This window comes from Globicephala melas, chromosome 3 (assembly GCF_963455315.2).
Source record: "Globicephala melas chromosome 3, mGloMel1.2, whole genome shotgun sequence".
In the NCBI taxonomy this organism is placed as follows: Eukaryota; Metazoa; Chordata; class Mammalia; order Artiodactyla; family Delphinidae; genus Globicephala; species Globicephala melas.
Genome location: NC_083316.1, coordinates 163,454,349 through 163,478,576, shown reverse-complemented (window position 1 = coordinate 163,478,576; position 24,228 = coordinate 163,454,349). Strand labels below are relative to the sequence as shown.

At 54.4% G+C, this 24,228-nt stretch overlaps 1 protein-coding gene across 8 annotated transcripts; it reads right to left on the bottom strand.

Annotated features, from left to right (window-relative positions):
* Positions 1 to 173: 173 nt before the first annotated feature.
* LOC115865519 (erythropoietin receptor) lies at positions 174 to 24,135 on the bottom strand. 8 transcript variants are annotated; one of them, XM_060297076.2, is made up of 27 exons: positions 24,033 to 24,135; positions 23,438 to 23,551; positions 22,603 to 22,826; positions 22,376 to 22,429; positions 22,043 to 22,257; positions 17,616 to 17,758; positions 17,290 to 17,505; positions 16,400 to 16,503; positions 16,215 to 16,299; positions 15,576 to 15,620; positions 15,383 to 15,469; positions 15,147 to 15,179; positions 14,932 to 15,053; positions 14,130 to 14,225; positions 13,961 to 14,029; positions 13,778 to 13,874; positions 12,965 to 13,117; positions 12,762 to 12,876; positions 6,051 to 6,117; positions 5,136 to 5,260; positions 4,147 to 4,282; positions 3,593 to 3,771; positions 3,359 to 3,516; positions 2,727 to 2,880; positions 2,556 to 2,643; positions 1,174 to 1,261; positions 174 to 1,080 (listed from the first exon to the last, which is right to left on the bottom strand). In XM_060297076.2, the coding sequence occupies exons 1-27, from the start codon at positions 24,063 to 24,065 to the stop codon at positions 469 to 471; spliced, it is 3,612 nt and encodes a 1,203-aa protein (XP_060153059.1). In that variant the 5' UTR covers positions 24,066 to 24,135; the 3' UTR covers positions 174 to 468. The 8 variants fall into 8 exon arrangements, with proteins under 8 accessions (XP_060153059.1, XP_060153060.1, XP_060153062.1 ...); XM_060297077.2 differs by having other exon boundaries at positions 3,359 to 3,507; XM_060297079.2 differs by having other exon boundaries at positions 12,965 to 13,033.
* Positions 24,136 to 24,228: the final 93 nt, after the last annotated feature.

The window sequence follows — 24,228 nt, the reverse complement described above, 5'->3', positions numbered from 1 at the left end:
TACAGTCTGGGCTTCTGACTCATCCCAGGGATAGCTGCCCACCTGTTTGAATTGAGAAATGAGAGAGAAAATATTTAATGTGTTCAGCCACTCAGTTTCAGGGCAGCTTTGTTAGGGCAGCTAGCATAACATACTAACTGATTCATTTTATTATCATTATTCAGATTGCCAGGGCAGAATTTCAGACTGAACTCAAGGCCTTTTCCTGCTTCTCCTATGGCCTGGGCCCAGGGAAAAGATGGGGCTTAGAGGTATTTATAGAAGCCGTGACAGAAAACTTATATATATTTATATATCTACACAAAAGACTGTACATGTAAAAATACTGCAAGGTTGTGACTTTCTGACCAGGATGAATTGAGCAGAAAGCCAAGGTCAGCAGGCCTCACTGACCCTGTCGGATAAATCTTGGGCCTGGAGTAGCACTTGAGGTCATTCTGGGTCCCCGTGCATCTGAGGGCTGGAGTCCTAGGAGCAGGCCACGTAGCTCGGGGGTGAAGGCTCGGGGGCTGGGATGAGGCTGTTCTCATAAGGGTTGGAGTAGGGGCCATTGGATGAGCCCCTCTGGGCTTCCTGGGAACCCCCAGAGCTGTAGTCAGTTGAGATGCCAGAGTCAGACACCACGAGGTAGAGGTACTTTAGGTGGGGTGGGGTAGGGGGCAACTCAGGGGGAAGTGCCCTCGGGCGCAAGAGCTGGGAGCTGGGATCCAGGATGGTGTACTCAAAGCTGGCAGCCGAGGCCCCCTCTGGCACAGGCTTCAGGGCCAAAGCGGATGAGCAGGAGAACGCTTCCGAGGCTTCATCCATGGCTGCTATGTCCAAATCGCCACCAGGCTGTGGGAGGTCCTCGCTGGGTGGGCTCCGGGGCAGCAACCACTTGTCCAGCACCAGGTAGCTGTCTTGGGCATGCTCGCTGCCCACCGGCTCCAACAGGGGCCCCTCATCCTCTGCCCCTGGCTCCACTGCCTGTGTCACCCCCCAGCAGCGCTCAGAGAGGACCTCCAGGGGGGCAGGTGGGTCCTCTGTGAAGGGGGTGCAGGGGCTCCACCACAGACAGCCATCAGTTTGGTACAGCCACAGCTGGGGAGACAGCAGCAGCCTGCTCAGAGACCGGGGATTCGGCCACAGGAGCAGGGAAACCCCAGGCCCTGAGGGGACAGCCAGGCCACCTACCTGGAAGTTACCCTTGTGGGTGGTGAAGAGGCCCTCAAACTCGCTCTCGGGGCTTGGGATGCCAGGCCATATCTTCTGCTTCAGAGTCCTAGTGAAGCCAAAAGAAACGAATACCTGGGCATGTGTCACTGACCAGTCACCAGCACCCCCTCAGCACCAGTCGCAGGGCAAAGGTACTCCTAGCCCCTTGTGATCATGATGAAGGCATAGGAGTGTGTGGGGCTGAGGAACAGGGGCTCGGCCAAAGCATCTGCCAGGCTCTACAGAAGGGCAACTGGAACAAAGTTTTGAAGGATGCATAGGAGTTCAATATGCTCCGTCTAAAACCCACCCAGTCTTGTCTGAAGGTCCATTGTTACTTCCCTCCTCACTCCTTTCCATAGTTCCTCAATGCATTCAGAATAAAGTCCCGATTCCTCCCCACAGCCCTGCAGAAGACCCTGCATGGTCTGACCTCTGGCACCTCCTTCATCTCATCATCCACCACTTACCCCCTTACACACTCTTCTCTAACCATACAGCTCTTCTTGCAGCTGCTTCAATGTTCCAAGCTCATTCCCACCACAGGGCCTTTGCACTTGCTGGTTTTTCTCCCTGCTTTTCATGCGGCTGCCTCCTACCAGACTTCAGGTTTCTGCTCTGATATCACCTCCCAGAGGCCTTCCCTGACTATCCTGTCATGGCCCCATCCCCATTAATTTCTGTGATATCACTCATCACAATTTATAATCAAATATATGTTGATTCCCTTATTTGTTGTGTGACTCAGCTATGAGATCCACAAGGCCAGTGATACGTCTGGTTTGTTCTACACTTTCTCCCCAGTGCCTAGCACACAGTTGGCATTCAGTATGTATTTTCCAACCAAGTAAATGAACAGGGCCTTGAAAGACAACGAGGAGATTGCTTGGCAGACATGGCAAGAAGGACATTCCTGGCAGAAGGAACAGTATGTGCCAAGCCTTGGGGGTGTGAAAACACATGGTTTGTACTTGGAATTACAAAAACCTCAGGATGGCTGGTCATATCGTAAAGCATCTGAGGAGCTTGACAACAGGGGTGGGAGGCACTTGGGGTTAAATCGTTTCAGTAAGCCCATCTGGTTGATTTTACAGAAGTTGATGAAATTGGGAAAAAGTACAAAGGAATCCAACAAGGGGCAGCCACTGAGGTAGGAGGAAAACCAGGTGAAATTATGCCCAAGAGCAGAGAATTTTAAGTAAGAGTCTGCGTCTGACCTGGCTTGCATCCCAGTCCTGCCACTGACTCCTCATTGTGTGACCCTGGGCAAGTGCCTGCCCCTCTTTGAGCCTAGGTTCCCACAGGGAAAGGAGAACGTTGGTGGGGAGGAATCTGAGTCAGGTGCCGAGTGGGGCGCTCACCGGCGGTGGGAGAGCAGGGTTAGCACGGCCAGCAGCAGCAGAATGAGCACGAGGACGAGGGAGAGCGTCAGGATGAGGGGGTCCAAGTCTGGGGAGCAGGGAGGAGGTCAGGGCGGTGAGCTTGCCCCATGCTCCTCCCAGCCCCTTCTACACCCCTGCCTGGGGCCTCACCACTAGCCGTCAGCAGCGACACAGGCTCGGACCAGGCGCTCCAGAAGCCACCGAAGCTCGGCTCGGCCATACGCGCGCGTACCTTGAAGGTGTAGCGCGTTCCGCCCCGCAGGTTGCTCAGCACGCACTCAGTGCGGCCGTCGAGGATCTCCACCTGGAGGCGGGGCCCAGGTGAGAGGTATCGCCAATAGGGGCGGGGCGGGCAAAGGAGGGTATGTGAGGGTGGGCCCTGAGGGACCGAGCTAATCAGAGAAAGGAAGAACAGAGCCCAAGCATGGGGAGGCGGGCAATGAAAGCAGGAGGCGGGGCCCAGGAAGGGTCGGGGCCAATCAAGATGGGGCCCCAGGTAGAAGAGGGCGGGCTCGGGCTATTTAACTGCGGGGCCAGAGCACAGGGGGGGCGGGCCCTGAAGAAGTCTAGGGTTTGGGACAAGGGTTTAGTGGGATTGAGTCCAGGTGGGCTGGGGAAAGGGGACATCGGGAAAGGGGACAAGTCGGTGGACGTGGAGCTGTCTTGGGCAGGAGGTGGAGGGGCGAGGCCATGGGGCGGGGCCGTGGTGACCGTCTGGGTGGGACCTAGAGGGCCTGTCGACTCTGGAGCCCTTGGGGCTAGGCCGTAGGAGCGAGCCTCACCCTCTGCGCGCCACCAGCGGCGTTCTCTGCCGAGATGTTCATCTCATAGCGAATGAGGCTTGCCATGGGTGCCCCAGGCGGTGGGAGCCAGCGCAGTACCACATGGCCGCCCTCGTCTGCCCGCCGCGCCAGCAGCCCAGCGGGAGGGTCTAGGAGCACTGTGGAGAGGGGTTGCTCAGGTGGACGGAGACTGGGACTCCCTCCCGACGACTCTCCCTTTCCCAGCGCTCTTACCCACTTCGTTGATGTGGATGATACGGCGGTAGCGTGAAGAGCCCGAGGAGGCCGCAGTGACGCGCAGCTCTAGGGGCACGAAGCTCGACGTGTCGGCTGTAGGCAGCGAGCACCAGAAACGCACCAAGCCACGGGTGGTGGGCGCCTGATGCAGGCGGCACGGCTTCCACGGCTCACCCCTGTTCGCCCAGGAACCAGCGAGGGTAGGGAGCAAGTTGGGAGGCATTGCCGGGACCGAGGGTGTGTTCTGGACACTACCACCAGGGGGCGTCCCAGCCCCGACGTACGCGACGCCTTAGTCCTGCTTTGTAGCGGTGTTGTCCCAGCCCTGAAGTTTGGGGTCGCACTCCAGCAGTGATCACGGGAGTGTTCCAGCCCCGACCACTAGGCAACGTGTCGGCCCTGACCCCGTGGGCTTCCCAGTAGTGACTACCAGCGGAGGTGCCATCCGGCCCCTGGCACCAGAAGTCCCAAGGTGCGAGCTCCGGGGAGCGCTGCTCGGCCCGCCCGCCCCCTCCACCTGTGGGGCGCTCCACTTGCCCCGTCGGACTCACTCGAGCTGGTAGGAGAAGCTGTAGTTGTCCGGGCCGACCCCGGCGCTTGCCGCTTCCTCCCAGAAACACACCAAATCCTCCAACCTCTCGGTGAAGCACAGAAACTCTTCAGGCTCGCGGGCTGTCAGCAGGGCCGCTGGGGATGGGGGCCAGGGGAGGGGGTCAAGAGACCCGAGCCCCGTCCTCGGGCCACAGCATCCTCCCCTCCCTCCTGCCGCCTGTGCGGACCGATAAGAAAAATGCCCCGCCCCTCTGTCTACCCCAGCGGGGCCCTTCGAGGGGTCTGCAGAAGTGCTGCCCCCCGAACTCCCATGCGTAGGTTGAATGTCTTATTGTCTCCCCACACACGCCCGCCCACCCCGCGACCGGCTGAGCTGAGCGCAGCATTCAAGGCCTCCGCCTCCCGCTGCCGGCCCCGCCCCAGCCCAGGACGTGCGTGAGGGTGAGTGTGTGTGTGCAGGAGGCGGGGTCGCCTATCAGCCCCGGCAGGCTCCCGGCTGCCCGATAGCGCCAACCGTGCCCCCCGCCCCCGCTCCCTCAACCCCGCGGACCCAGGGATATGGCGCCCGCATGCAAACAGTGTTTACAGACGCCTGCGGCCCGGCCCCTCTGACTCGGACCCTGGTTTTAGCCTCCCTCCCCCACTGGAGGGTCGGCTACGTCCCCTCCCCTTGGGGACTCTAGACTACAGGGCCTAGAACCAGCACCACCCCTGCCCCATTTAGTGTTTAGCATGTGTCAGACTCCTTGAGAAGATAAAACAGGACTCTTACGCCCCTCTCTAGCTTCTCCCGCGGACGCAGTCTGGGGATACAGACCCGCAGTATGCTATATCAGGTCCCAGTCTAGGGTTCAGACACCAGCTGGGGCTCCAGGACACAGACGGGTTCAGAACCTGGCATAGCCCCCAGGACCCAGGCTGGAAGTTCAGGCCCCAGCATTGCCCTCCAGGACCTAGTGCGGGGGTCCACACTCAGCTCCACCCTTACCTTTCCTTTCAAACTTGGGATCCGGTGGGTTGGGTGGGGGAGCCCAGGTTGCCCCAGCGAGTAGGAGACAGAGGAAGCCAACTCCAGGCCAGAGGGGTGCCCCGAGATGATACATGATGCAGCCCCTGCCACGGGAGGCCCAGGGCTCCTGCCACCCCCTTCCTCCGCCCCAGGCACAGTCCACAGCTGGGTCAGCAGCTGCCTCCGCCGGACACAGCTGACCAGGCCTTCCCGGCCAGGCGCCTCCAAGTGGCAGCTCCCCCGAGGGGGCGGGACCAGCAGGCAGCCTGGGCTGAGATAAGAGGGAGGCAGCCGCCCTGCCAGGGCCTGGCTAGAGAGGGCAGAGGCCCTCCAGGGCCTGGGGGCCCCTTGGGGGATGGGGTGGGGGGCTGGCGGGAGCAGCTCTGGTTTCTGCGTAGGACCCACTTTCTTGCTGTGTGACCCTGAACAGGTGACTTACCTTATCTGAGCTTCAGCCTTTTCATCTGTAAAATGCGACTTGGCACATAGCAAACATTCCAAAAATGTAAGCTACTGATATGATCATGCTAATCAACATCCCTTCCCAGTCTGGGTAGGAAAATAATCATCGTAATAGTGAGTAGCGGTTGAGTGTTTGCACAGCGTTGGGCAGTGCTGCCGGGCAGTATGTGCGAAAGAGCCTGCATTTGTAAGATTACATATATTCTGGAGTGTGAGGTTTCATGTGTGATTTTTTTGCTTTTTTTTTTCTGCTTACATTTCAATACTATTGGGATTTTATTTTACAAGGAGTGTGCAGTTCTTTTAATAATCTGGAAAGTATAGAACAAACTATAAAAGCTTTTCACCTGGGCTGAGCTTTAACTGGGGTAAACACCCTCCCCACAGAGGTACATGCCTGGGGAAGGCGGAGGGTGTGGTGCTGATACCTACCTCATTGCGGCAGCCTGCCTCAGATTAGCCAGGGAGCTCCCTGGTGGCGCAGTGGTTAAGAATCCGCCTGCCAGTACAGGAAACACAGGTTCGAGCCCTGGTCTGGGAAGATCCCATATGCTGCGGAGCAACTAAGCCCGTGCACCACAACTACTGAACCTGCGCTCTAAAGCCCGCGACCACAGTTACTGAGCCCGTGTGCCACAACTACCGAAGCTCACGCGCCTAAAGCCCGTGCTCCACAACAAGAGAAGCCACCGCAATGAGAAGCCTGCCCACTGCAACAAAGAGTAGCCCCCGCTTGCCTTAACTAGAGAAAGCCCGCTCCCAGCAAAGAAGACCCATAAATAAATAAATTTATTAATTAAAAAAAAGAGAGGGCTTCCCTGGTGGCGCAGTGGTTGAGAGTCCGCCTGCCGATGCAGGCGACACGGGTTCGTGCCCTGGTCCGGGAAGATCCCACATGCCGCGGAGCGGCTGGGCCCGTGAGCCATGGCCGCTGAGCCTGCGCGTCCGGAACCTGTGCTCCGCAACGGGAGAGGCCACAACAGTGAGAGGCCGCGTATCGCAAAAAAAGAAAAAAAGAGAGAGAGAGCGCGAGAGAGCGCGCGCTCCATTCCCTGGAGCACAGTGATTGGTTCAGGGAGGGCATGTGACCGAAAGGGATCCAGTGAGCTTCCATCATGGGACTTTTCCTGGAGTTACTGGGAAATGGGGTGCCGCTTTCTGTTGGATGATGAGGTGAGCAGATGACTAGCCAGAGACATCTTTGCCATTAGGAGGGAAAAAATTGCCTGATAATGAAGCTAATGTGGGCTTCTGAACTGTCTGTTACCTCCACCCGTAGACTCTTCCTCTAACTAGACATGGGGCTCACTCCTTCACTTTACTCAGGCCTCTGCCTAAATGTCACCTCCTCAATGAAGCCCTCCTTGCTCACCGTATTTAAAATAGCAACCCTCGGGCTTCCCTGGTGGTGCAGTGCATAAGAATCTGCCTGCCAAGGCAGGGGACACGGGTTCGATTCCTGGTCGGGGAAGATCCCACATGCCGCGGAGCAACTAAGCCCGTGCGCCACAACTACTGAGCCTGCGCCCTAGAGCCCGCGAGGCACGACTACTGAGCCCACGTGCCACAACTACTGAAGCCCATGCACCTAGAGCCCGTGCTCTGCAACAAGAGAAGCCACTGCAATGCGAAGCCTGCACACCGCAATGAAGAGTAGACCCCGCTCACCGCAAGTAAAGAAAGCCCGCATGCAGCAACAAAGACCCAACACAGCCAAAAGTAAAAACAAACAAACAAACAAATAAATAAAATAGCAACCCTCTAGCCCCACACTCCCCATCAGCCCTTAAACGGCTTAGTAGTAGTAGTAGCAGCAGCATTTTGCATTCCCTGTACTTATTATATCTAATACGTATTTGATGCTTTGTTATTGATTCACCACCTTTACTAGTCCGTTTTGTTCATTTCTGCATCCCCAGTACCTAGAACAGGGCCTGCCATACAGTAGGAGGTCAGGAAATATTTGTGGAGTAAAAGATTAGTGAAAAACCAAGCTGAGAGATGTAGAGAAACAGTTGACTTTGTGTTAGCCACTGGATAGAGCTGTTCCTGAGTACTTCTGCACTTTTTAAAAAAATAAATTTATTTATGTATTTTTGGCTGTGTTGGGTCTTTGTTGATGCACGCAAGCTCTCTCCTTGCGGCGAGTGGGGGCTACTCTTCGTTGCGGTGTGTGGGCTTCTCATTGTGGTGGCTTCTCTAGTTGCGGAGCACTGGGCTCTAGGCGCGCAGGCTTCAGTAGCTGTGCCATTTGGGCTCAGTAGTTATGGCTTGGGGGCTTAGTTGCTCCGTGGCACGTGGAATCTTCCTGGTCCGGGGCTCAAACCTGTGTCCCCTGCATTGACAGGCAGATTCTTGACTACTGAACCACCAGGGAAGTCCGGTCCTGTACTTTTAAAAACAGAAGTCGGGGAATTCCCTGGTGGTCCAGTGGTTAGAATTCCATGCTTCCCCTGCAGGCGGTATGGGTTCTGTTGCTGGTAGGGAAACTCAGATCCCACAAGCTGGGTAGTGTGGACAAGAACCAAACAAACAAAAAGAAAACAGAAGTCCATGAGAATCTCTTCCTCTGGAAATTGGCATTTGGTTTGAGTGTGTGTGTGAGAGAGAGAGGGAGAGAGAAAGAGAAAGAGGGAGAGAGAGGGAGAGAAACTAAACTGTGATTGTGAGAGGCAAACTAGCCCTGTTGGTAAGTGCATGTGTTCTGATGTATTGCAGGCCATTCATGTTTGAACCCCAACCTTGCCACTTACCATGCCACCTTGGAAAAGTTACTTAACCCTTCCTAGTCTCAGTTTTTCATGTATAAAATGGGCATGATAATAGTGCACCCCTCCCCGCCCCCACATAAGGCTGTTGTGAGGATTATGAGATAGATTACGTCAACTTCTGAGAACATACCTGGTGCATTGTAAGCACTCAGTAAGGATAGCAATTATTTGCTTAAGCTAACTTAAGAAGGATGCTGTTACTTACATCTGGTTGGTCTTTTTTTAAATTAAAACTTAAAAAAAATTTATATTTATTTTTCATTATTATTATATTTTTGGCTGCGTTGGGTCTTGGTTGCTGCATGCAGGCTTCCTCTAGTTGCAGCGAGTGGGGGCTGCTCTTCGCTGCGGTGCACGGGCTTCTCATTGTGGTGGTTTCTCTTGTTGTGGAGCACGGGCTCTAGGCGCGCGGGCTTCGGCAGTTGCAGCACGCAGGTTCAGTAGTTGTGGCGCACGGGCTTAGTTGCTCCGCGGCATGCGGGATCTTCCCAGAGCAGGGCTCAAATCCATGTCCCCTGCACTGGCAGGTGGATTCTTAACCACTGTGCCACCAAGGAAGTCCCGATTGGTCTTAATACTTAGAGAAAAAAAAAATCCTGTAAAGTAGCATGCTGTGTGCTTAACTGTTTTTCATGATAACTAGATTCTTCTAGTTCCTCTCCCACTCCAGACAATGCCTGGGCATCCCCCATTATTGTTCCAGGGACAATGTTTAGAACCCTAGGGATTGTTTTTTTTTTTTTTTTGCATGTTCACCAGAATCCTCCCTTTTCCTAGTAACAGCAAATGTAATTTCTATTTACATGCCCTCCCAGACTCCATTCCTGTGATTTGAAATGTCTCTGCCAGCTGACAGAATGAGCACAGGACCCAGGCCTGGCCAATGAACATATCACATTCCTCTGAACACAGTGATTGGTTCAGGGGTGGTTACAAGACACGCCGGTCCAGTCAGCATCTGCTCTGGGACTTTTGCTGGAGCTGATGGGATGAAGGGATTTTCCTTGCATGGGAAGGTGGAGCTGGTGGGATGTAAGCCTGGCACTGCCCCAACGAGGGTGAGGCTGCCTTGGAGTGGGGCAGTAGTCATTTACATGTTCTTTTGGCTACTGTAATAGAGACCCAAATCATAACGTAATGGCTTAAATAAGATAGGCATTTAGTTCTCTCTTTTGTAACAATCCAAGTAGCAGCAATACAATATGGCTTCTCCCTGGTCTCAGAGGGCCACACTCCTTCCAGTTTATGGCTCAGTTATTCAGAGGGTATGAACCACCTACTCCAAGATGATCTACCCCACGTCTTCATTCTAACCACCAGGAGGCGGAAAAGGGAGAAGGAGAGGACACAACCCTTCTCTTCAAGGGCAGAGCCTGGAATTTACCCATATACTTTCCCTTTACATCTCATTGGCTAAGACTTTGTCATATGACCACATTTTGCTGCAAGGGAGACTAGAAATGTGGTTTTTACTCTGGGTAGCCAGCTAAAAATCAGTGTTTCCATTACCATAGAAGAATGTGAATGGATTTAGGGAGACAATGGACAGTCTCATTCTCAGAGCAAATCAGAGGCAAGAGATTTTGTTACAAAGTCCTGGTGACATCTTTTGAGCCCCTGGATCCAACTGTGCCTGAAGCTGGACCCATGGAACTTTACAATTACACGGGCATTCATTTCCTTTTTTGCACATACCTGTTTGATTTGGGTTTTTGACCACTCGAAACAGAAAGAACCCTGATTAATACAGTTAGATATAAAGCCCCTAGTTGATGTCTGGCAGAGTGGGAGTTCATGAGTCAGTATCCTTCTTGTTGTTGCTGTTATTGTTATGATTACGTTGCGGGTGGCCCTACAGCTCACTTCGTCTGTGCCTTCTCTACCTGTTTCTTCATCCTATCCCAGTACCGCTAGCTCACCCCTCTCATCCTCACAGCCCTTAATGACTCATGGGTGATGATGTTATTTGTCTCTGATTCCAATGAAATTTCTTCTTCACTCTCCCATATACATGGCAGAAAAGAATCATACCACCCCAACAATGTTGAGGGAGGGAGTCCTGAACCCTGTTTGTGACAGAGACCCCCCTGGATTCAAGTCATGCCTCACCCTGTGGAGCACAGGCTCTGGACACGCAGGCTCAGCGGCCATGGCTCACGGGCCCAGCCGCTCCGCGGCATGTGGGATCTTCACGGACCCGGGCACGAACCCGTGTCCCCTGCATCGGCAGGCGGACTCTCAACCACTGCGCCACCAGGGAAGCCCTCAATTCTTATCTTGATGAAAAGCGAACATGAAGCACAGGCGCAGAACAAACAAGACTGACTCCTGTTTCATAACTTTGATCACTATTTTCATCCACTTCTATCGCTTCACATATGTCTCCAGCAGTTACAAGATTTCTCTGGGAGAGGGTCTGACCCCTGACACCGCACCCCTTTCTATGTTTATGGGATGAAGCTCTCCACCAGCCACCCATGGGCTGATGTCTTTGGAATAGGGGTCTGGTGCCAAAAGGGTCAGAGGGATGAGGTCCAATAAAGTTTGGGGAGGGGGAGTTTACAGGGTATGGAGGACAATGGCCTCTACTGGGGAATGAGAGATTTCCAGAGAAGAGCTCCCTCCCTGCCCCCTGGTGAGAGAAGCCAGGCCCCTTGCTGCCCATGGGGCCCATGTCCTGGAGGAGGGGGAGAACCACCTCAAGCTGGGGAGACTGAGGTTGTGTGCCGGGCCCCCTCCTTCCGCCGCAGCACGAAGTCTCCAGGGCCGGCTGGGCTCATTGCGTAGAAGACATTGGCATTGTCAGGAATCAGGAGCTCTGACCAGGGGCGGAGATGATGGTGAAAGGCCCACACAACCTCATACTTCCCTCACAGAGGACCTAGGTAACCTTCCACCATTCACCTTGGAGCCTGACAACCTTGGGTCCCTTCAGCTAGTGCTAAGCCAACCTCATCCTCCTCTCTTTGTGAACCTAGACCACTTCGCACTCAAAGCCCGCACAACCTCATGTCTCCCCCCACCTCCAACCCCGTGAACCTGGGCTACCTCCTGCTATTTCCCCCTGGAGTCTAGACAACCTGCACTACAAGCTTGAACAAAGTCAGGCCACCCAGCCCAATCAACTTCCTGCCCATCCCACCCTTCCCCCACAGCCAGCTCCCAGCCAAGTTCATGCTGCTCTCACCATGAACTTGGACAACTTCTGACTTCCCACTTCCAGCCTGTACAAACCTCACACCTGGCACGTGAACAACCTCATGTATCCTTCCTAATGTCCAGCCAACCTCACATCATGCCCTTTAATGTGTCGCTTTCTCTCTGGTTTTTTTTTGGCCACACTGTGGGGCTTGCGGGATCTTAGTTCCCCGACCAGGGACGGAACCCGTGCCCCCTGCAGTGGAAGCACAGAGCCCTAACCACTGGACTGCCAGGAAATTCCCTAGCATGTCAATCTCTTGCCTCTCTCTCTTTTTTCTTCCTACATTTTTTTCTCCATTTAAACAACTTTTTAATTGAAGTATAGTTGATTTACAATATTGTGTTAATTTCTTCTGTACCACAAAGTGACTCAGTTATACGGTATTCTTTTTCATATTCTTTTCGATTATGGTTTGTCACAGGATACTGAATATAGTTGCCTGTTGCCTCTCCCTCTTTTTTTTTTTTTTTTGCGGTACGCGGGCCTCTCACCGTTGTGACCTCTCCCATTGCGGAGCACAGGCTCTGGACGCACAGGCTCAGCGGCCATGGCTCACGGGCCCAGCCACCCCGCGGCATGTGGGATCTCCCCGGACCGGGGCACAAACCCGTGTCCCCTGCATCGGCAGGCGGACTCTGAACCACTGGGCCACCAGGGAAGCCCCTGCCTCTCCCTCTTGAAAACTGGATAACCTCCTACTCACCTGTACACTGAACGATCTCATGCTTCCCTACCCTGAATTTCAGTACCATGTGGCCCTCTCCTATGCCAAATTCAGAGTCCCCATGCTGAGCCCGGACAAACTCATTTCCCCTCAGATCCAAGCCCAGACCCTGCTTCAGTCTTGTGCTCCACCAGGTTGAGCCTGAAGAACCTCATGATTCTACACGTTTAAGCCCGGATGACCTTCTACACTCCCTCTCCACTGGACCCTGGACAATCTCATTTCCCCATAAATCCTAGGAAGTCACCTTTGGTGCCCGCTTCCCTCACACTGAGACAGGACAACCTCATGACCCCACCTAATGAAGGTACCAATATTTTTCTGCCTCTTACCCCAACCCTGCTTCATCTCACCCCTACTCTGTGCCAGAACCATCCCGGTCAGTCTGCCACCCCCCTCCTGAAGCTGTCCCCCACCAGCTCTGGCTCCAAGCTGTCCCTGCTCACCCCTGTCCCCAGGAAGGGCTTGGAAGAGCTGATAGTCCTGGGCCCAGGGCTGAGCCACATTGTGCTTTTCCAAGGCTCGCTGCACCACGCTGGGGGCCTTGTCCTGACTAGTGAGCTGGGAAGAGAGGGCGAGAGGTGAGGGATGACAGCCCAAGCCCCAAGGGCAGGGCTGCCACCAGCAGGTCCCGGGCACAGCCCCTCACCAGGATGCTCCGATACAGATTTCCATGGTCATTGTCGATGCTGACTCGGACGACGCAGGCCTCTGAGCCCTGTTGCCCCGGGAGGGAGATGTGAGGGCCACTCAAGGGCAAGGCCAGGGTCCGGGGGCCTGGTAGGTCTGGGCTCAGTGGCGGCTGTAGGCAGTGGGGTGGGGACTGAGCGGTGAGAGCACGAGGCCCCTCCCTCATTGTATGCAACACGTCTTCCTGCACACCCCAAGCCTGGGACATGCAATTAGGGTACATACACAAGCCCACATCTATGCAATCCCATCACATACAGACTTTCATGCCCTGTTACATGAATTCACACATGACTCATGTTCACACACAAGAAACCCTGTGTAACCAGAGAGCGGCGACTGCACCCATTTGCTCACAATTGTTGGATACGCACAAGCCCATGTCCATGAAAAACCCTGCACATGGTCCTGTGGACACTGTGGATATTCACGCCCACATTTCCCCTCCAGGTATGCAAATTCCCAGGAAAATGCGTATCTGTGCAAAAGTGGGTGATTGCACCCCACAGTACCTTGTGTCTAAGTGGAAGCTCTGGTCCAGATCTGAGCATAACTGATGGACAGCTCTTCAAACGGGGCCATGGAAATGCACGTGGCTTCCTGGACATATCCCTAGAGTGTTCAGCCAGCTGTGTGCATAGTCTCCTGTGTACATACCTAGCCCCCAAATCCTGTACATACACACACACACACACACACACACACACACACACACACACACACACACAGCCCTGGGTGCCCACAGTCCCACATGTACACGTAGTCCTGGTACCTTGGTGCTGGGGCCCTGGGGCCCTGGAGACGCCGGAGGACTGCCGGGAGGAGGGTCCCTCGTTCTAGGACTGGATGGGGGGGACGCTGGGGACAGACTGGGGGAGACAGAGTCTGAAGTGGGGTGGCTGCCCTGATCTCTGATCCTGTCCTCTCCAGCCCCTTTACCAAATGGGATGCTGACCTGGAGGTGGAGGATGAGGGATCCCTGGGACTCCCACCAGGGGATGAGCCTCTCTCTCGGGACAGCTTCCTGAAAATAGAGACAGGGGGTGAGGCTGAGCCCAGACTCAGTCCCAGGAGCGGATGCCATCTCTGCCCACGTCACTCCCCACATACTCCCTGAGACTCACGCGCTGAGGCGCTTGGTGAGGCTGATTCGCCGCCGGACGCGTGGGGAGCTGGGGCAGGAGGCGGCCGGTGGCTCAATGACCCGGGAGATGTGGTAGCTGAGGGGTCAAGATGCAGATGGGATGGGGGGGTTGGGAAATGAGTTAGAATCGGTCGGGAGCTGGGTTTTGGGGGTGTGTGTGTGTGGGAACAGCCAGGGGGTGGGCACCCAATGTTGGGGTCAGGGCCATTACAGCTGTGGGGTCTTATCAGGGATGAGATGAGATGGCTTGGTTGGCAGGTCACACAGGGGTTTACAGAGTGGGACTGAGGAGTCAAATTGGGTCGGGGATAGAGTTCAAGGTCAGATAATCACTGAGGTCAATTGTTTGGATCATGGATTCAGTAGAATGAAAAGAAACCATTGGGACAGTTGAGTTGGATGCTCTGACATAAGAGTCAGTTGCTCAGAATTGGGGGTCAATGATTGGGCTCAGAGAGTCAGATGGGGGTTATGAATGGGGTCATGGGTCAGATAGGGCCGGGGGGGGGAAAGAAAAGATGAGATGGTTGAATGGAATGGCCAGCTGCATGTCAAAGGTTGAAGTCAGAAAGTCAGATGGGTTAAGGTTTGGGGTCAGAGGTCAACTGGGGCTCTCGACTGGGCCGCAGACAATGCAAGGTGACAGGCTGGGTGGGGGGGTGTCAGGGCTCAGGAAGGGGGTCTTAGGAGGAGCTGGAGAGGTGCATGGGGGAGGTGGATCCAGTGTGTGACCCAGGGTCAGTGGGTGGGAGGTTGGTCAGGCCAGGCCACGTGTTGGTCACCTCTGCTCCTCGCTGAGCTGGCGCTGGGTGCGCAGGGCAGCCAGGATGGGCAGGTGGGAGCTCAGGCAGTAGCTCTGACAGCGCCTCTGCAGCTGCTGGATGTGGGCCAGGATCTCCCACTCCTGAGGGGGTGGCCTCTGAGACCCCATCCATGCTCAACCCCCATCCTGGACCGCCCCCCCCACCCCGGCATGCCCACCCCAGTGCCCACTTACCTTCCTCCTCTTCTCAAAGTTGATGAGATCCCCCTGGGGGCAAATTTTGTCTGAACTGGAGCCTCCAGGGTCAAGGATCAAGGGTCAAGGTCAGGGGTTGGGATGTCAGGAGCCCTACCGCACTAAGGGGGCTGGGGTCAGGAGCACAAGGCAGGGTCACGGGTGTGAGGTCAGGAGGCCCTCTGTGCTGAGGGTGAGTGAGGCTGGGGTCAGGAGTCAAGGGTCAGGGCTCAGACCTCCAGCATGTCCGGCAGGGCTGTATCCAGCATAACCAGGTCCGTGAGAAAGGTGCCAAGGTAGGGGATGGGGCCTGGGGGCAGTTTCTGTGGCCCCCAGAGCTCCAGTCACTCTCAGCCATCACCGACCCCACCAGGCTCCACCCCCCACCCAGGATCCTGCTTGTCCCTCATCCCAAACCACATCACTCACTGAGGGCAGGCTTCCTGGGGGGGCATTCTCCTCGGTAGCCTCCTCCTGGGGGAAGGGGAAGGACTGAGCAGTCCTGGGCTCTCTTTGTCCCCTCCCTCGGGGAAGATGCCTCCATCACAAGCAGTTGTAAAGGCCATACCCAAGGGAGAGTGAACAGGGAGGGGGAGAGAACAGATAAGCAGCAGGGGGCAGGGCTCACTGGGGATGATGGGAGGTGGGGCTTGTGGGTGCCTTGGCCCCCAAGGCTGGCCTTAACACAGGTGAAAATCCTTGTACCTGGAGATCCCCCAGAAATGCCCTGAACCTTGTTGGCACATTTTTTTTTTTTTTCTTATCAAAGTCAAGTCCTTAGCAGAATTTTTTTTTTTTTCCCTGTTTGCTCTGACTCTGGCCTTCAGTGACCTTTTCCCTGTAACTCTGGTATTTGTTGAATGAATAAATAAGGCAGCCACCAAGTGTGAGCTATAATGAGGGCAGCAGAGGGAGTAAAAACGCAGGGCTGCCCACAAACAAGAGGAAGGTCATTCTCGAGGCATAGGGAAAGGACACTGAATGTTATGACAATGACAAGCAATGCCCTGCCGGGCCCCTGGTCCCCTTCCTGGGCCCGGGATCTGAGGGGTCCTCACCCATCTGTACCTGGGAGAGAATCTCTCTGCTGCTGAGGTGATTGTTCTCATCGGAAAAAATCTGCGAAAGTTTCCTGAAAGTGGATAACGGTTCCCTGGGGGTACAGGAGAGGGGTCACGGGTGGCCGCGGGGAGAGTCAGAGCTGGCATGAGGTGGGCAAGGAGTACCGCGCCAGCACCCCGCCCCTTGCTCACCGGCTCAGGGCACCCCAGCTGCGCTTGAGCCGGTAGATGGGGTTAGACTGCAGGGCGGACAGGATGGCGCGCAGGGAGGAGAAGTTCCGCAGTTCCCGGCAGCGCTGGGGAGCGGGGTGGGGGACCGCTGGTCACACCCCCAAGCCTGAACCCCAAGTATGATCCACCTTTGATCCCGTGACTTGTGACCCCAGGTTAGATCCTTACAGCTCGCCCCATGTCTGACGGGCTACCCAGATTCAGCCTCCTCCCCCAGGGGCCCCCTCCCCCTCTCCAACCTGCAGTCCCAGCCCCTCCCCCAGCTGCCCCTCCATTCCTTTCCTCTGACCTTGGCTTCCCGTGTCCCCACTCCTTACTTCTCCCTGGGCCCCAGACGGACCCGTAGCATCTCTCCTAGACCCAGACTCCTCCCCGCCCGCCCAAGTCTCACCCCAGGTGTCACCCTTCTTCCCCCTTCGCCTTGCCATGCCCCCATTTCTACTCTTCCTCTCTGCTCAGGCTCCTGCCCCGCTTCCATCCAGTCTCTTTCAGGACCTCTGCCTCCGTCTCTTGGCCCCCATTTCTACTCTTCCTCTCTGCTCAGGCTCCTGCCCCGCTTCCATCCAGTCTCTTTCAGGACCTCTGCCTCCGTCTCTTGGCTTTGGTCTCTCCTCCAAGCCTATCCCCTCCCCAGTGCCCCCATCCCATCCTTATTCCTAGACCAGCCCTGCGTCCCTCTGCGGTCTCAGGCGCCAGTCCCGTCCAGCTACGTCCTAGTCTTTCTCTTAGGCACCTCCCAGCCCCAATCCTCCAAGTATCCCCAGACCCCAGTCCTCGGCCTTCCGCCCGCCCCCGACCTCTCTCTGGCCTCGGTGCCCCATGCCCCCTTCCACCCACCACCCGACAGGCACCTGCGCGATGCGGATCCACTTCTCCAGCCGCTGCGCCCTCTGCGGGGCGGCCAGGCCCGGCGACCCGAGCACCGAGCCCAGCACGCAGCCGGTCACCGTGTTGAACTGGGTCACAGTGGCGCGCACAGTGGAGGCGGTGCCTGTGGCCTCCGGCCGGTCCCGCTGCGACCACACGGAGCCCAGGCACTCGAAGGGCCGCACGCGCGAGAAGAGCTCCTGCGCGCGGGGGTTGGGGGTGGGTAGGATCTGTGCTCAGCTGGGCCTCTCCCCCTTCCCCCTCCTCTACGCCCCGCCCCCTCCCGGCCGCGCCCAGCAGGGATCCTCACCGCATCCATCAGGGTCAGCTGCTCGGCCACGTCGTCTACACTGAAGTCCAGGAGCTCAGGACCTTCCCGCACGAGTCCTTCCACCTCTTCCAAGCAGCCTACCGGGGAGTCTGGACGGGGTATCTGGGCAACCCCTGGATGTCCTGAGGGAGCATTAGAGGGGGTTAAAAACTCTGAAGTTTGAATCCAGGACTGGCTGCGTGACCTTGGGCATCTGTGATCCTCACTTTTCTCATCTGTGAAACAGAGATCTCCTTGAGTGTTTTTAAGAACGTCAGAGCAGCAGTAACTGTTCATTGAGCATCTTGGGTGGATTAACGGGGAAATTTATACACTAACCCTGCGAGGGAGGTACTATTATGCACCTTTCTTAAGGGCAAAACTGAGGCAGGAATTTGCTCTCATATCTTCAGTAAATGGCAGAGATCTGAAGCCAGGTGCTCAAAGTCTAGAATAGAAAATAGAGCTTTTTGACTTTGAACCTGTATTAGGATAGGATCCACCTGCCCTTTTCTGGTGGTTAGAGGTGGTATAACCTCGTGGTTAAGGAAAGGTTATCGTCTTAACGTCCCCAGTTCAAATCCAAACTGGTCCACCGGGGTGCTGTGCGAATTAAGCAAGACTTTAAACCTCTCTGTGCCTTGGTTTCTTCACTTGGATTTTTTTTTTAATCACATGAAATCACGCATACCAGACGGCTATAAAGTACTCAATACATATGATTTTTCCGAGGTGGCGTTCAATGGTGGCGCCCCCTAGGGGGACATTTTGGAAGTTGAAATCTTGCCACAAGAGGGGCTTGGCACTCAGTGAAGAATTGTATCACCAGCCTCCAAATGTCCCTCCAAGAAATTTGTGTCCTTGAAAAACCTGTTTACAATACTTGGCACCTAGAACTCAACTATCTTGCTCATAAACACTAATTATTTTGGCTCTAGAAAGGCAAGGACTGTGAACTTTGTTTTGTATGGAAATGGCGAGTGTTGTTCACCATTTTGGAAATTGATGTCACCAACATCTATGCTGCTGCATCTGTGTCGCCAGTGCATCCCCCTGCATTAGTTTCTGGCTGCCATATTCACCATGATGCTATGGCAGGCGAAGGCACTGAACAACTTCATCATGTCTCCTGGTGAGGCATGCCCAGACATTGACATACCAACAAGTATAGTTGATTGTTGTGTAAATTGCTTTTGTTTTATTTCTCCTTCCTATTACAATTTCAGCATCATATTATTATTTTTTTCATATTATTATTTTTAAACTATCTGTGTAAGTCTGTTTAATTATCTGTCTTTCATTTCATATTAGGACAGGTAGCATTGCAAAATACTACTTTATTTTTATTTTTTGGCTGTGCTGCCATGCTACATGCAGGATCTTAGGTCCTGGAACAGGAATCGAACCTGTGCCCCCTGCAGTGGGAGCACAGAGTCTTAACCACTGGGCCACCAGGGAAGTCCTGCAAAATATTAGTTTTTAAAAGTGGGCATAGGGGGAAAAATTACTCAGCCATAGAAAGGAACGAAATTGGGTCATTTGTAGAGATGTGGATGGACCTAGAGACTGTCACACAGAGTGAAGTAAATCAGAAAGAGAAAAATAAGTATTGTATATTAACGCATATATGTGGAATCTAGAAAAATGGTACAGATGAACCTGTTTGTAAGGCAGAAATGGAGACACAGATGTAGAGAACAAACACCAAGGAGGGCAAGTATGGACACCAAGGAGGGAAAGAGTGGGGTGGGATGAATTGGGATTGACATATATATACTAATATGTATAAAATAGACAACTAATAAGAACCTGCTGTATAAAAATTAAATAAAATAAAAATTTAAAAAAATCCCATAACTTGAGCACCAAAAAAAAAGTGAGCATAGGGGAAAAAAATTGCACGTAAATCTAATCAAACCTTTAGCTCTTACAGCAAGTATGGTGAATAGAGGAACGTGCTTCATGTCACCATGAGAAAGCTAACAGGTAAATGGAGAAGAATGTGAGACATTCCTCGGGACAAATGACCCATTATTTTCTCCTAATGCCATTAATCAAAAGGCAAAGAGGAACAGTCATAGAAAAAAAGAGATCTAAGAAATGAACACTTGGGACTTCCCTGGTGGCATAGTGGTAAAGAATCCGCCTGCCAATGCAGGGGACACGGGTTTCAGCCCTGGTCCAAGAAGATCTCACATGCCGCGGAGCAACTAAGCCCGTGCGCCACAACTACTGAGCCTGTGCTCTAGAGCCACAACTACTGAGCCCGTGTGCCACAACTACTGAAGCCCGCACACCTAGAGCCCGTGCTCTGCAACAAGAGAAGCCACCGCAATGAGAAGCCCGAGCATCGCAACGAAGAGTAGGCCCCGCTCGCCGCAATTAGAGAAAGCCCGCGTGCAGCAACGAAGACCCAACACAGCCAAAAGTAAATAAATAAAATATATAAATTTATTTTTTTAAAAAAGAACACTTTAAATGGATCTTTGGTTTTGGAAGAAACAACTATAAAGAAGACAACTTAGGAACAATAGGGGAATTTGAATATGAGTATTTTTTGATATTGAGTAATTATTGCTGATTTCGTTGGAAAAGATTGTGGGCATGAAGGTTATATATATTTTAAAGTCCTTGTCAATTACCAGTGAGAACCAAAGTATTTGTGTGTGAAGGGACGTAAGTCTGGGATTTGCCTTCAAATCATCCTGAAAAGAAATTTTTTTTTTTGGTCCAATTGATAATTGTTGAAGATGAGTGACGGGTGTTTCAGTGTTCTTTACATTACTTCTCTCTACTTTTCTATATGTCTGAAATTTTCCATGGTAAAAAGTAACCCCCAAACAAGGATACTAAGGTTCCCAGATCCTGGCATAAAGTCAGTGTTCAATAAATGTTCTTTTTCTCCTCTTACCTCAAGAACTCATAGCTTAGGGCAGCACTTTCAATAGAATTTTCTGCAGTGGTGGAAATATTTTCTACCTGTGCTGCCCGATGTGGTTACTGAGCACTAGAAATGTGGCCATTGTGACCAAAGAACTGATTTTAATTTTTATTTAATGTTAATTAAGTTCAATTTTAATAGCCACATGGGGCTAGTGGCTACCCCACTGCCCTGTGCAGCTCTGATGACTTGGAATCAGCTGGTGAAATCTTGAAGGCAGAGGAAGAAAGATACTTGGCAACCAGCAGGGAAGATGAAGGGATAAAATGTATATAAATAACTCTCACCAGGGGAGAGAAGTGGTTGCTACTTTGTAAAGCAGAGAGGAATGTGGCCAGTTTAAGGATTAAAGAATGGATTAGGGATATAAAGCTCTTGTGACAGGGATCAGATCAAACACAGATGGGTGAAAGATGATACTTTATAAGCAGGATGCAATTACTCAGTAGACAAATACGTATTGTAACTGACCCTGGGGATAGCGTTGGGGACAAGACCAATAGGTTCTATGCAGAAAAATAAGGCAGGTAATAGGACTCAGAGTGGGAGGCTGTATTTGTTGGGAGGGGATCTGAGAAGGCATGTCTGAGGAGATGACAACTGAAAAAAGATCTGCGTGAAGTATGTGGATATATTTCCTTCCCCCCAAAGCTCTCTACAGCAGAGGTTGTAGACCTCTGCTGTAGAGAGCAACAAACGTGGCATGTGGGATCTTAGTTCTCTGACCAGGGATTGAACCCATGCCCTCTGCAATGGAAACGCAGAGTCTTAACCACTGGACCACCACGCAAGTCCCAGCAAACTTTTCCATAAAAGGCTAGATAGTTTGCTGACACCCACTTCACTAGAAAACATCAGTATGATTTATTGTATCGATTTCATTATAAGTGGTAGATTCTAATAAGTAAGAATCTGTGATAACAACAGTAATGAAAATAATGCTATTTGCCAAGCTCTCATTACTTGTTTATTTACTTGTCCACTAATTGTCTTCCCCAGGGAACAGGGAGCTCCTGTCCACTGTTACGTGCCCAGAGCCAGTGGCTAAATATCTGTTGAATGAATGAAGAAGCCAATGAGGTAAGTACTGTCATTGCCCCCATTTTGCAGATAAGGAAACTGAGGCTCAGAGAGGTGATTTATCCAAGGTCGCACAGTCAGCAAATGGCAGAACTAGGATTTGAACCCAGGTCTCTGTAGCTCCTAAGGCAAGTAGTAATAGATGATTTGTAGCCAAAAACACAGGGTATCCTGACCCAATGATGGACTATCTTTGTAGTTGGGATGTGTTGTGTGGGGGAGGTGATAGACAAATGCCAATACTTTAAACAAAGGGCTATTAACCCCATTTTACAGGTGGTGAAACTGAGGCTCAGACAGGGTTAAGAACCTTGCCCAAGATCTGTAGCTCCTCCGTAAGAGGAGAGGACCCCTGGGGGAGGGAGAATGCCTGTTCCGGACACTATCGGTTCCCCAACCCGCTCACCTGCCCGTGTCTGGGACCGCTCCTCTTCTTCCTGCTGTGGCTCAGCATTCTTCAGGAAATCTCCCAGCAGCTTTTCTGCCTCCCGGGCCTCAGCCCCTGATGGGGCTGCCCAGCCCAGAAAGGTGCAAACACTGCCTAGGTCCGAGTGGGCAGGGGGATCCCAGAAATCCTGAGGGTAGTCCCGCAGCCAGGAGCCCAGCACTGACACCACAGCCCTGGCCAGAGGGGTGGGGCCTCAGAGCCCAGCCCAGAGCTCTGGACCTCTGGAGCCCCTACACTTCAGATCCTTTTGACCTCTATGCCCCCCTGCCCACACCCGACGGGAGGACAAACCTCAGGTTGTTGTTGAAGGTCAGATCTCTTCCCTCTGTCTTCTTGATCTCTACCCTGGAAAGACATCCCCCCTCCGCCATCAGGTGAGGAAGAGGGCGGCTGGAGGGGACTCAGGAGGAAGATTCTGGGGTTGGAGGGGGGGGTCCTGGTTCTAAACCGGAGGGAGCAGAGGAGTATCCAGGTGAAGGTCTGGGGAGGGAACATGAGAGTCCCCCGTTGGTACTGACCCCGGCGGCAGGGGCGGCGGCGGCGGTGGCAGGAGAAGGTCCAGCACGCGGGCAGTGGGCACAAAGGCCCGGTGGGTGGCCAGGAAGGCAGGCACGAAGCCTGGGTCCTGCTCGCGGTCTCCAGACACCAACTCCCGCACCAGCCGCTCCAGCCGCGCTGCCCTCAGCGCCCGCACCTTGCTGGTGCGGTAATGGAGGAAGGTGTCGGCACCGGGGCTGGGGGCCTGCGGGGCAGGGTGACCGCAGTGAGACACAGAGGAGTGGGCCCCAGCATCCCATTCCAATCGTGTCTTTGGGAAGCACCGATCTTGCATCTGATCCTGTCCATTCTTCTGAATCCTGCCCCCTGAGTTCATCATTCTTCCCCATTGCACAATCGACCCCCGAAACCCGCCTGGAACCTCCTCATCCGCCCAGGCCCCGCCCTGCCCTCTGCCCCACTTACAAGCCACCCCTACCTCACCCCCACCTCCGCCCCCAGGCTGCTCCCAGCTCTCCTGCAGCGCTTCACTGGCCCGTTCCCAGGCTCTCTGCCCCACCTCGCTCTCGCCTGGTCTCTTCTAAAGACCACTCCTTCAGCTCCGCCCCACTAAACCTGGCTTACCTAGGCCCTGCCGTCCAGTTCCGTCCCCAAGTCCTGCAAGTCAGCTCGGCCTCACCTGGCCCCGCCTCCTCATCTACCCCACTCACCTGGCCGCCCCCGGGCCCCACTCCATCCTTACCTGGTCGCCTCTAAGCCCCGCCCCTCCTTCGGGCCCTAGTTCCTCCCCTCCACTCAGCCCCGCCCTCACCTGGTCACCTTCCGCTCGGCCCCAGCCTCCTACCCGTTCCTCACCTGGGTGCCCCGAGGCCCTGCTCCCGGACTCAAGCGCCGACTGCGCTGCCGCCGCAGGGAGACACTGTACACCGCGCCGTCCTCGGTCTCCTCGCCCCAGTCCTGCAGCGGCGCCTGGACGCGGAGGCGAGCTCAGGACGCCGCAGGGGGAAGGCTCCCGGGACCACGGCCCCGCCTCTTCCGCGGACTCAAGCCTGATCCCTCCAGTTTTATCCCCCTTTGCCGGCCAGAGTCAGTGAGACTCGGGGCAGGGGTCCAGGCTCGGGAAGTCCCCTCGGCGCCGCGGGTACCCTCCTACCTAGCCCTTGGGAGGATCGGGTGGCATTTGGGGACGTCCCAGGGTCCAGTCTTAGCGAGTCTGTCTCTAGTCCCTCCCGCAGATGCGTTCAGAGACACTCCCGCCACCAACCATCCCTAAAAGGAGCCAGCCACTTCACTGGGTCAGGGGCCGGGAGGCCAGAGGTAGGGACTCCCAGGCTGTTCCGAAGGGTCCGATTTGAGGGGAGAGAGGATCCAAGGGGCGGTCGGGGACCTGGAGTTTCTGGACTTGAGGGTCGCCAGGGATGTGGGGTCCTGGGACCCCAGGTCCCCTTACCAGGGCGAGCTCCTTGCTCGTCGTCCGCTCCATGGTCCGCTCCCGTCCCGCTCTGCCGCGCGGCTGAGTGAGGCGGAAGGGCCGGTCGGGGAGCAGTGGCCGGGAGTCGGGCCGGCGGGGCGGGGCGGCCGGGCAGCGCGGGGGCGGGGCGGGGTGGACCCACTGCTCGCGGTTGCCCCTGCCAGACCCCAGCGCC

Bases quoted from the DNA above. Each gene is read 5' to 3' on its own strand.
- LOC115865519 (XM_060297076.2), bottom strand. From the start codon at position 24,065: ATGGAGCGGACGACGAGCAAGGAGCTCGCCCTG. The intron at 22,258-22,375 runs GTTTGTCCTCCC...CCCTCTGGCCAG, and splicing joins ACCTTCAACAACAACCTGAG to GGCTGTGGTGTCAGTGCTGG. The intron at 3,772-4,146 runs GTGAGTCCGACG...CTGGGCGAACAG, and splicing joins AGCTTCTCCTACCAGCTCGA to GGGTGAGCCGTGGAAGCCGT.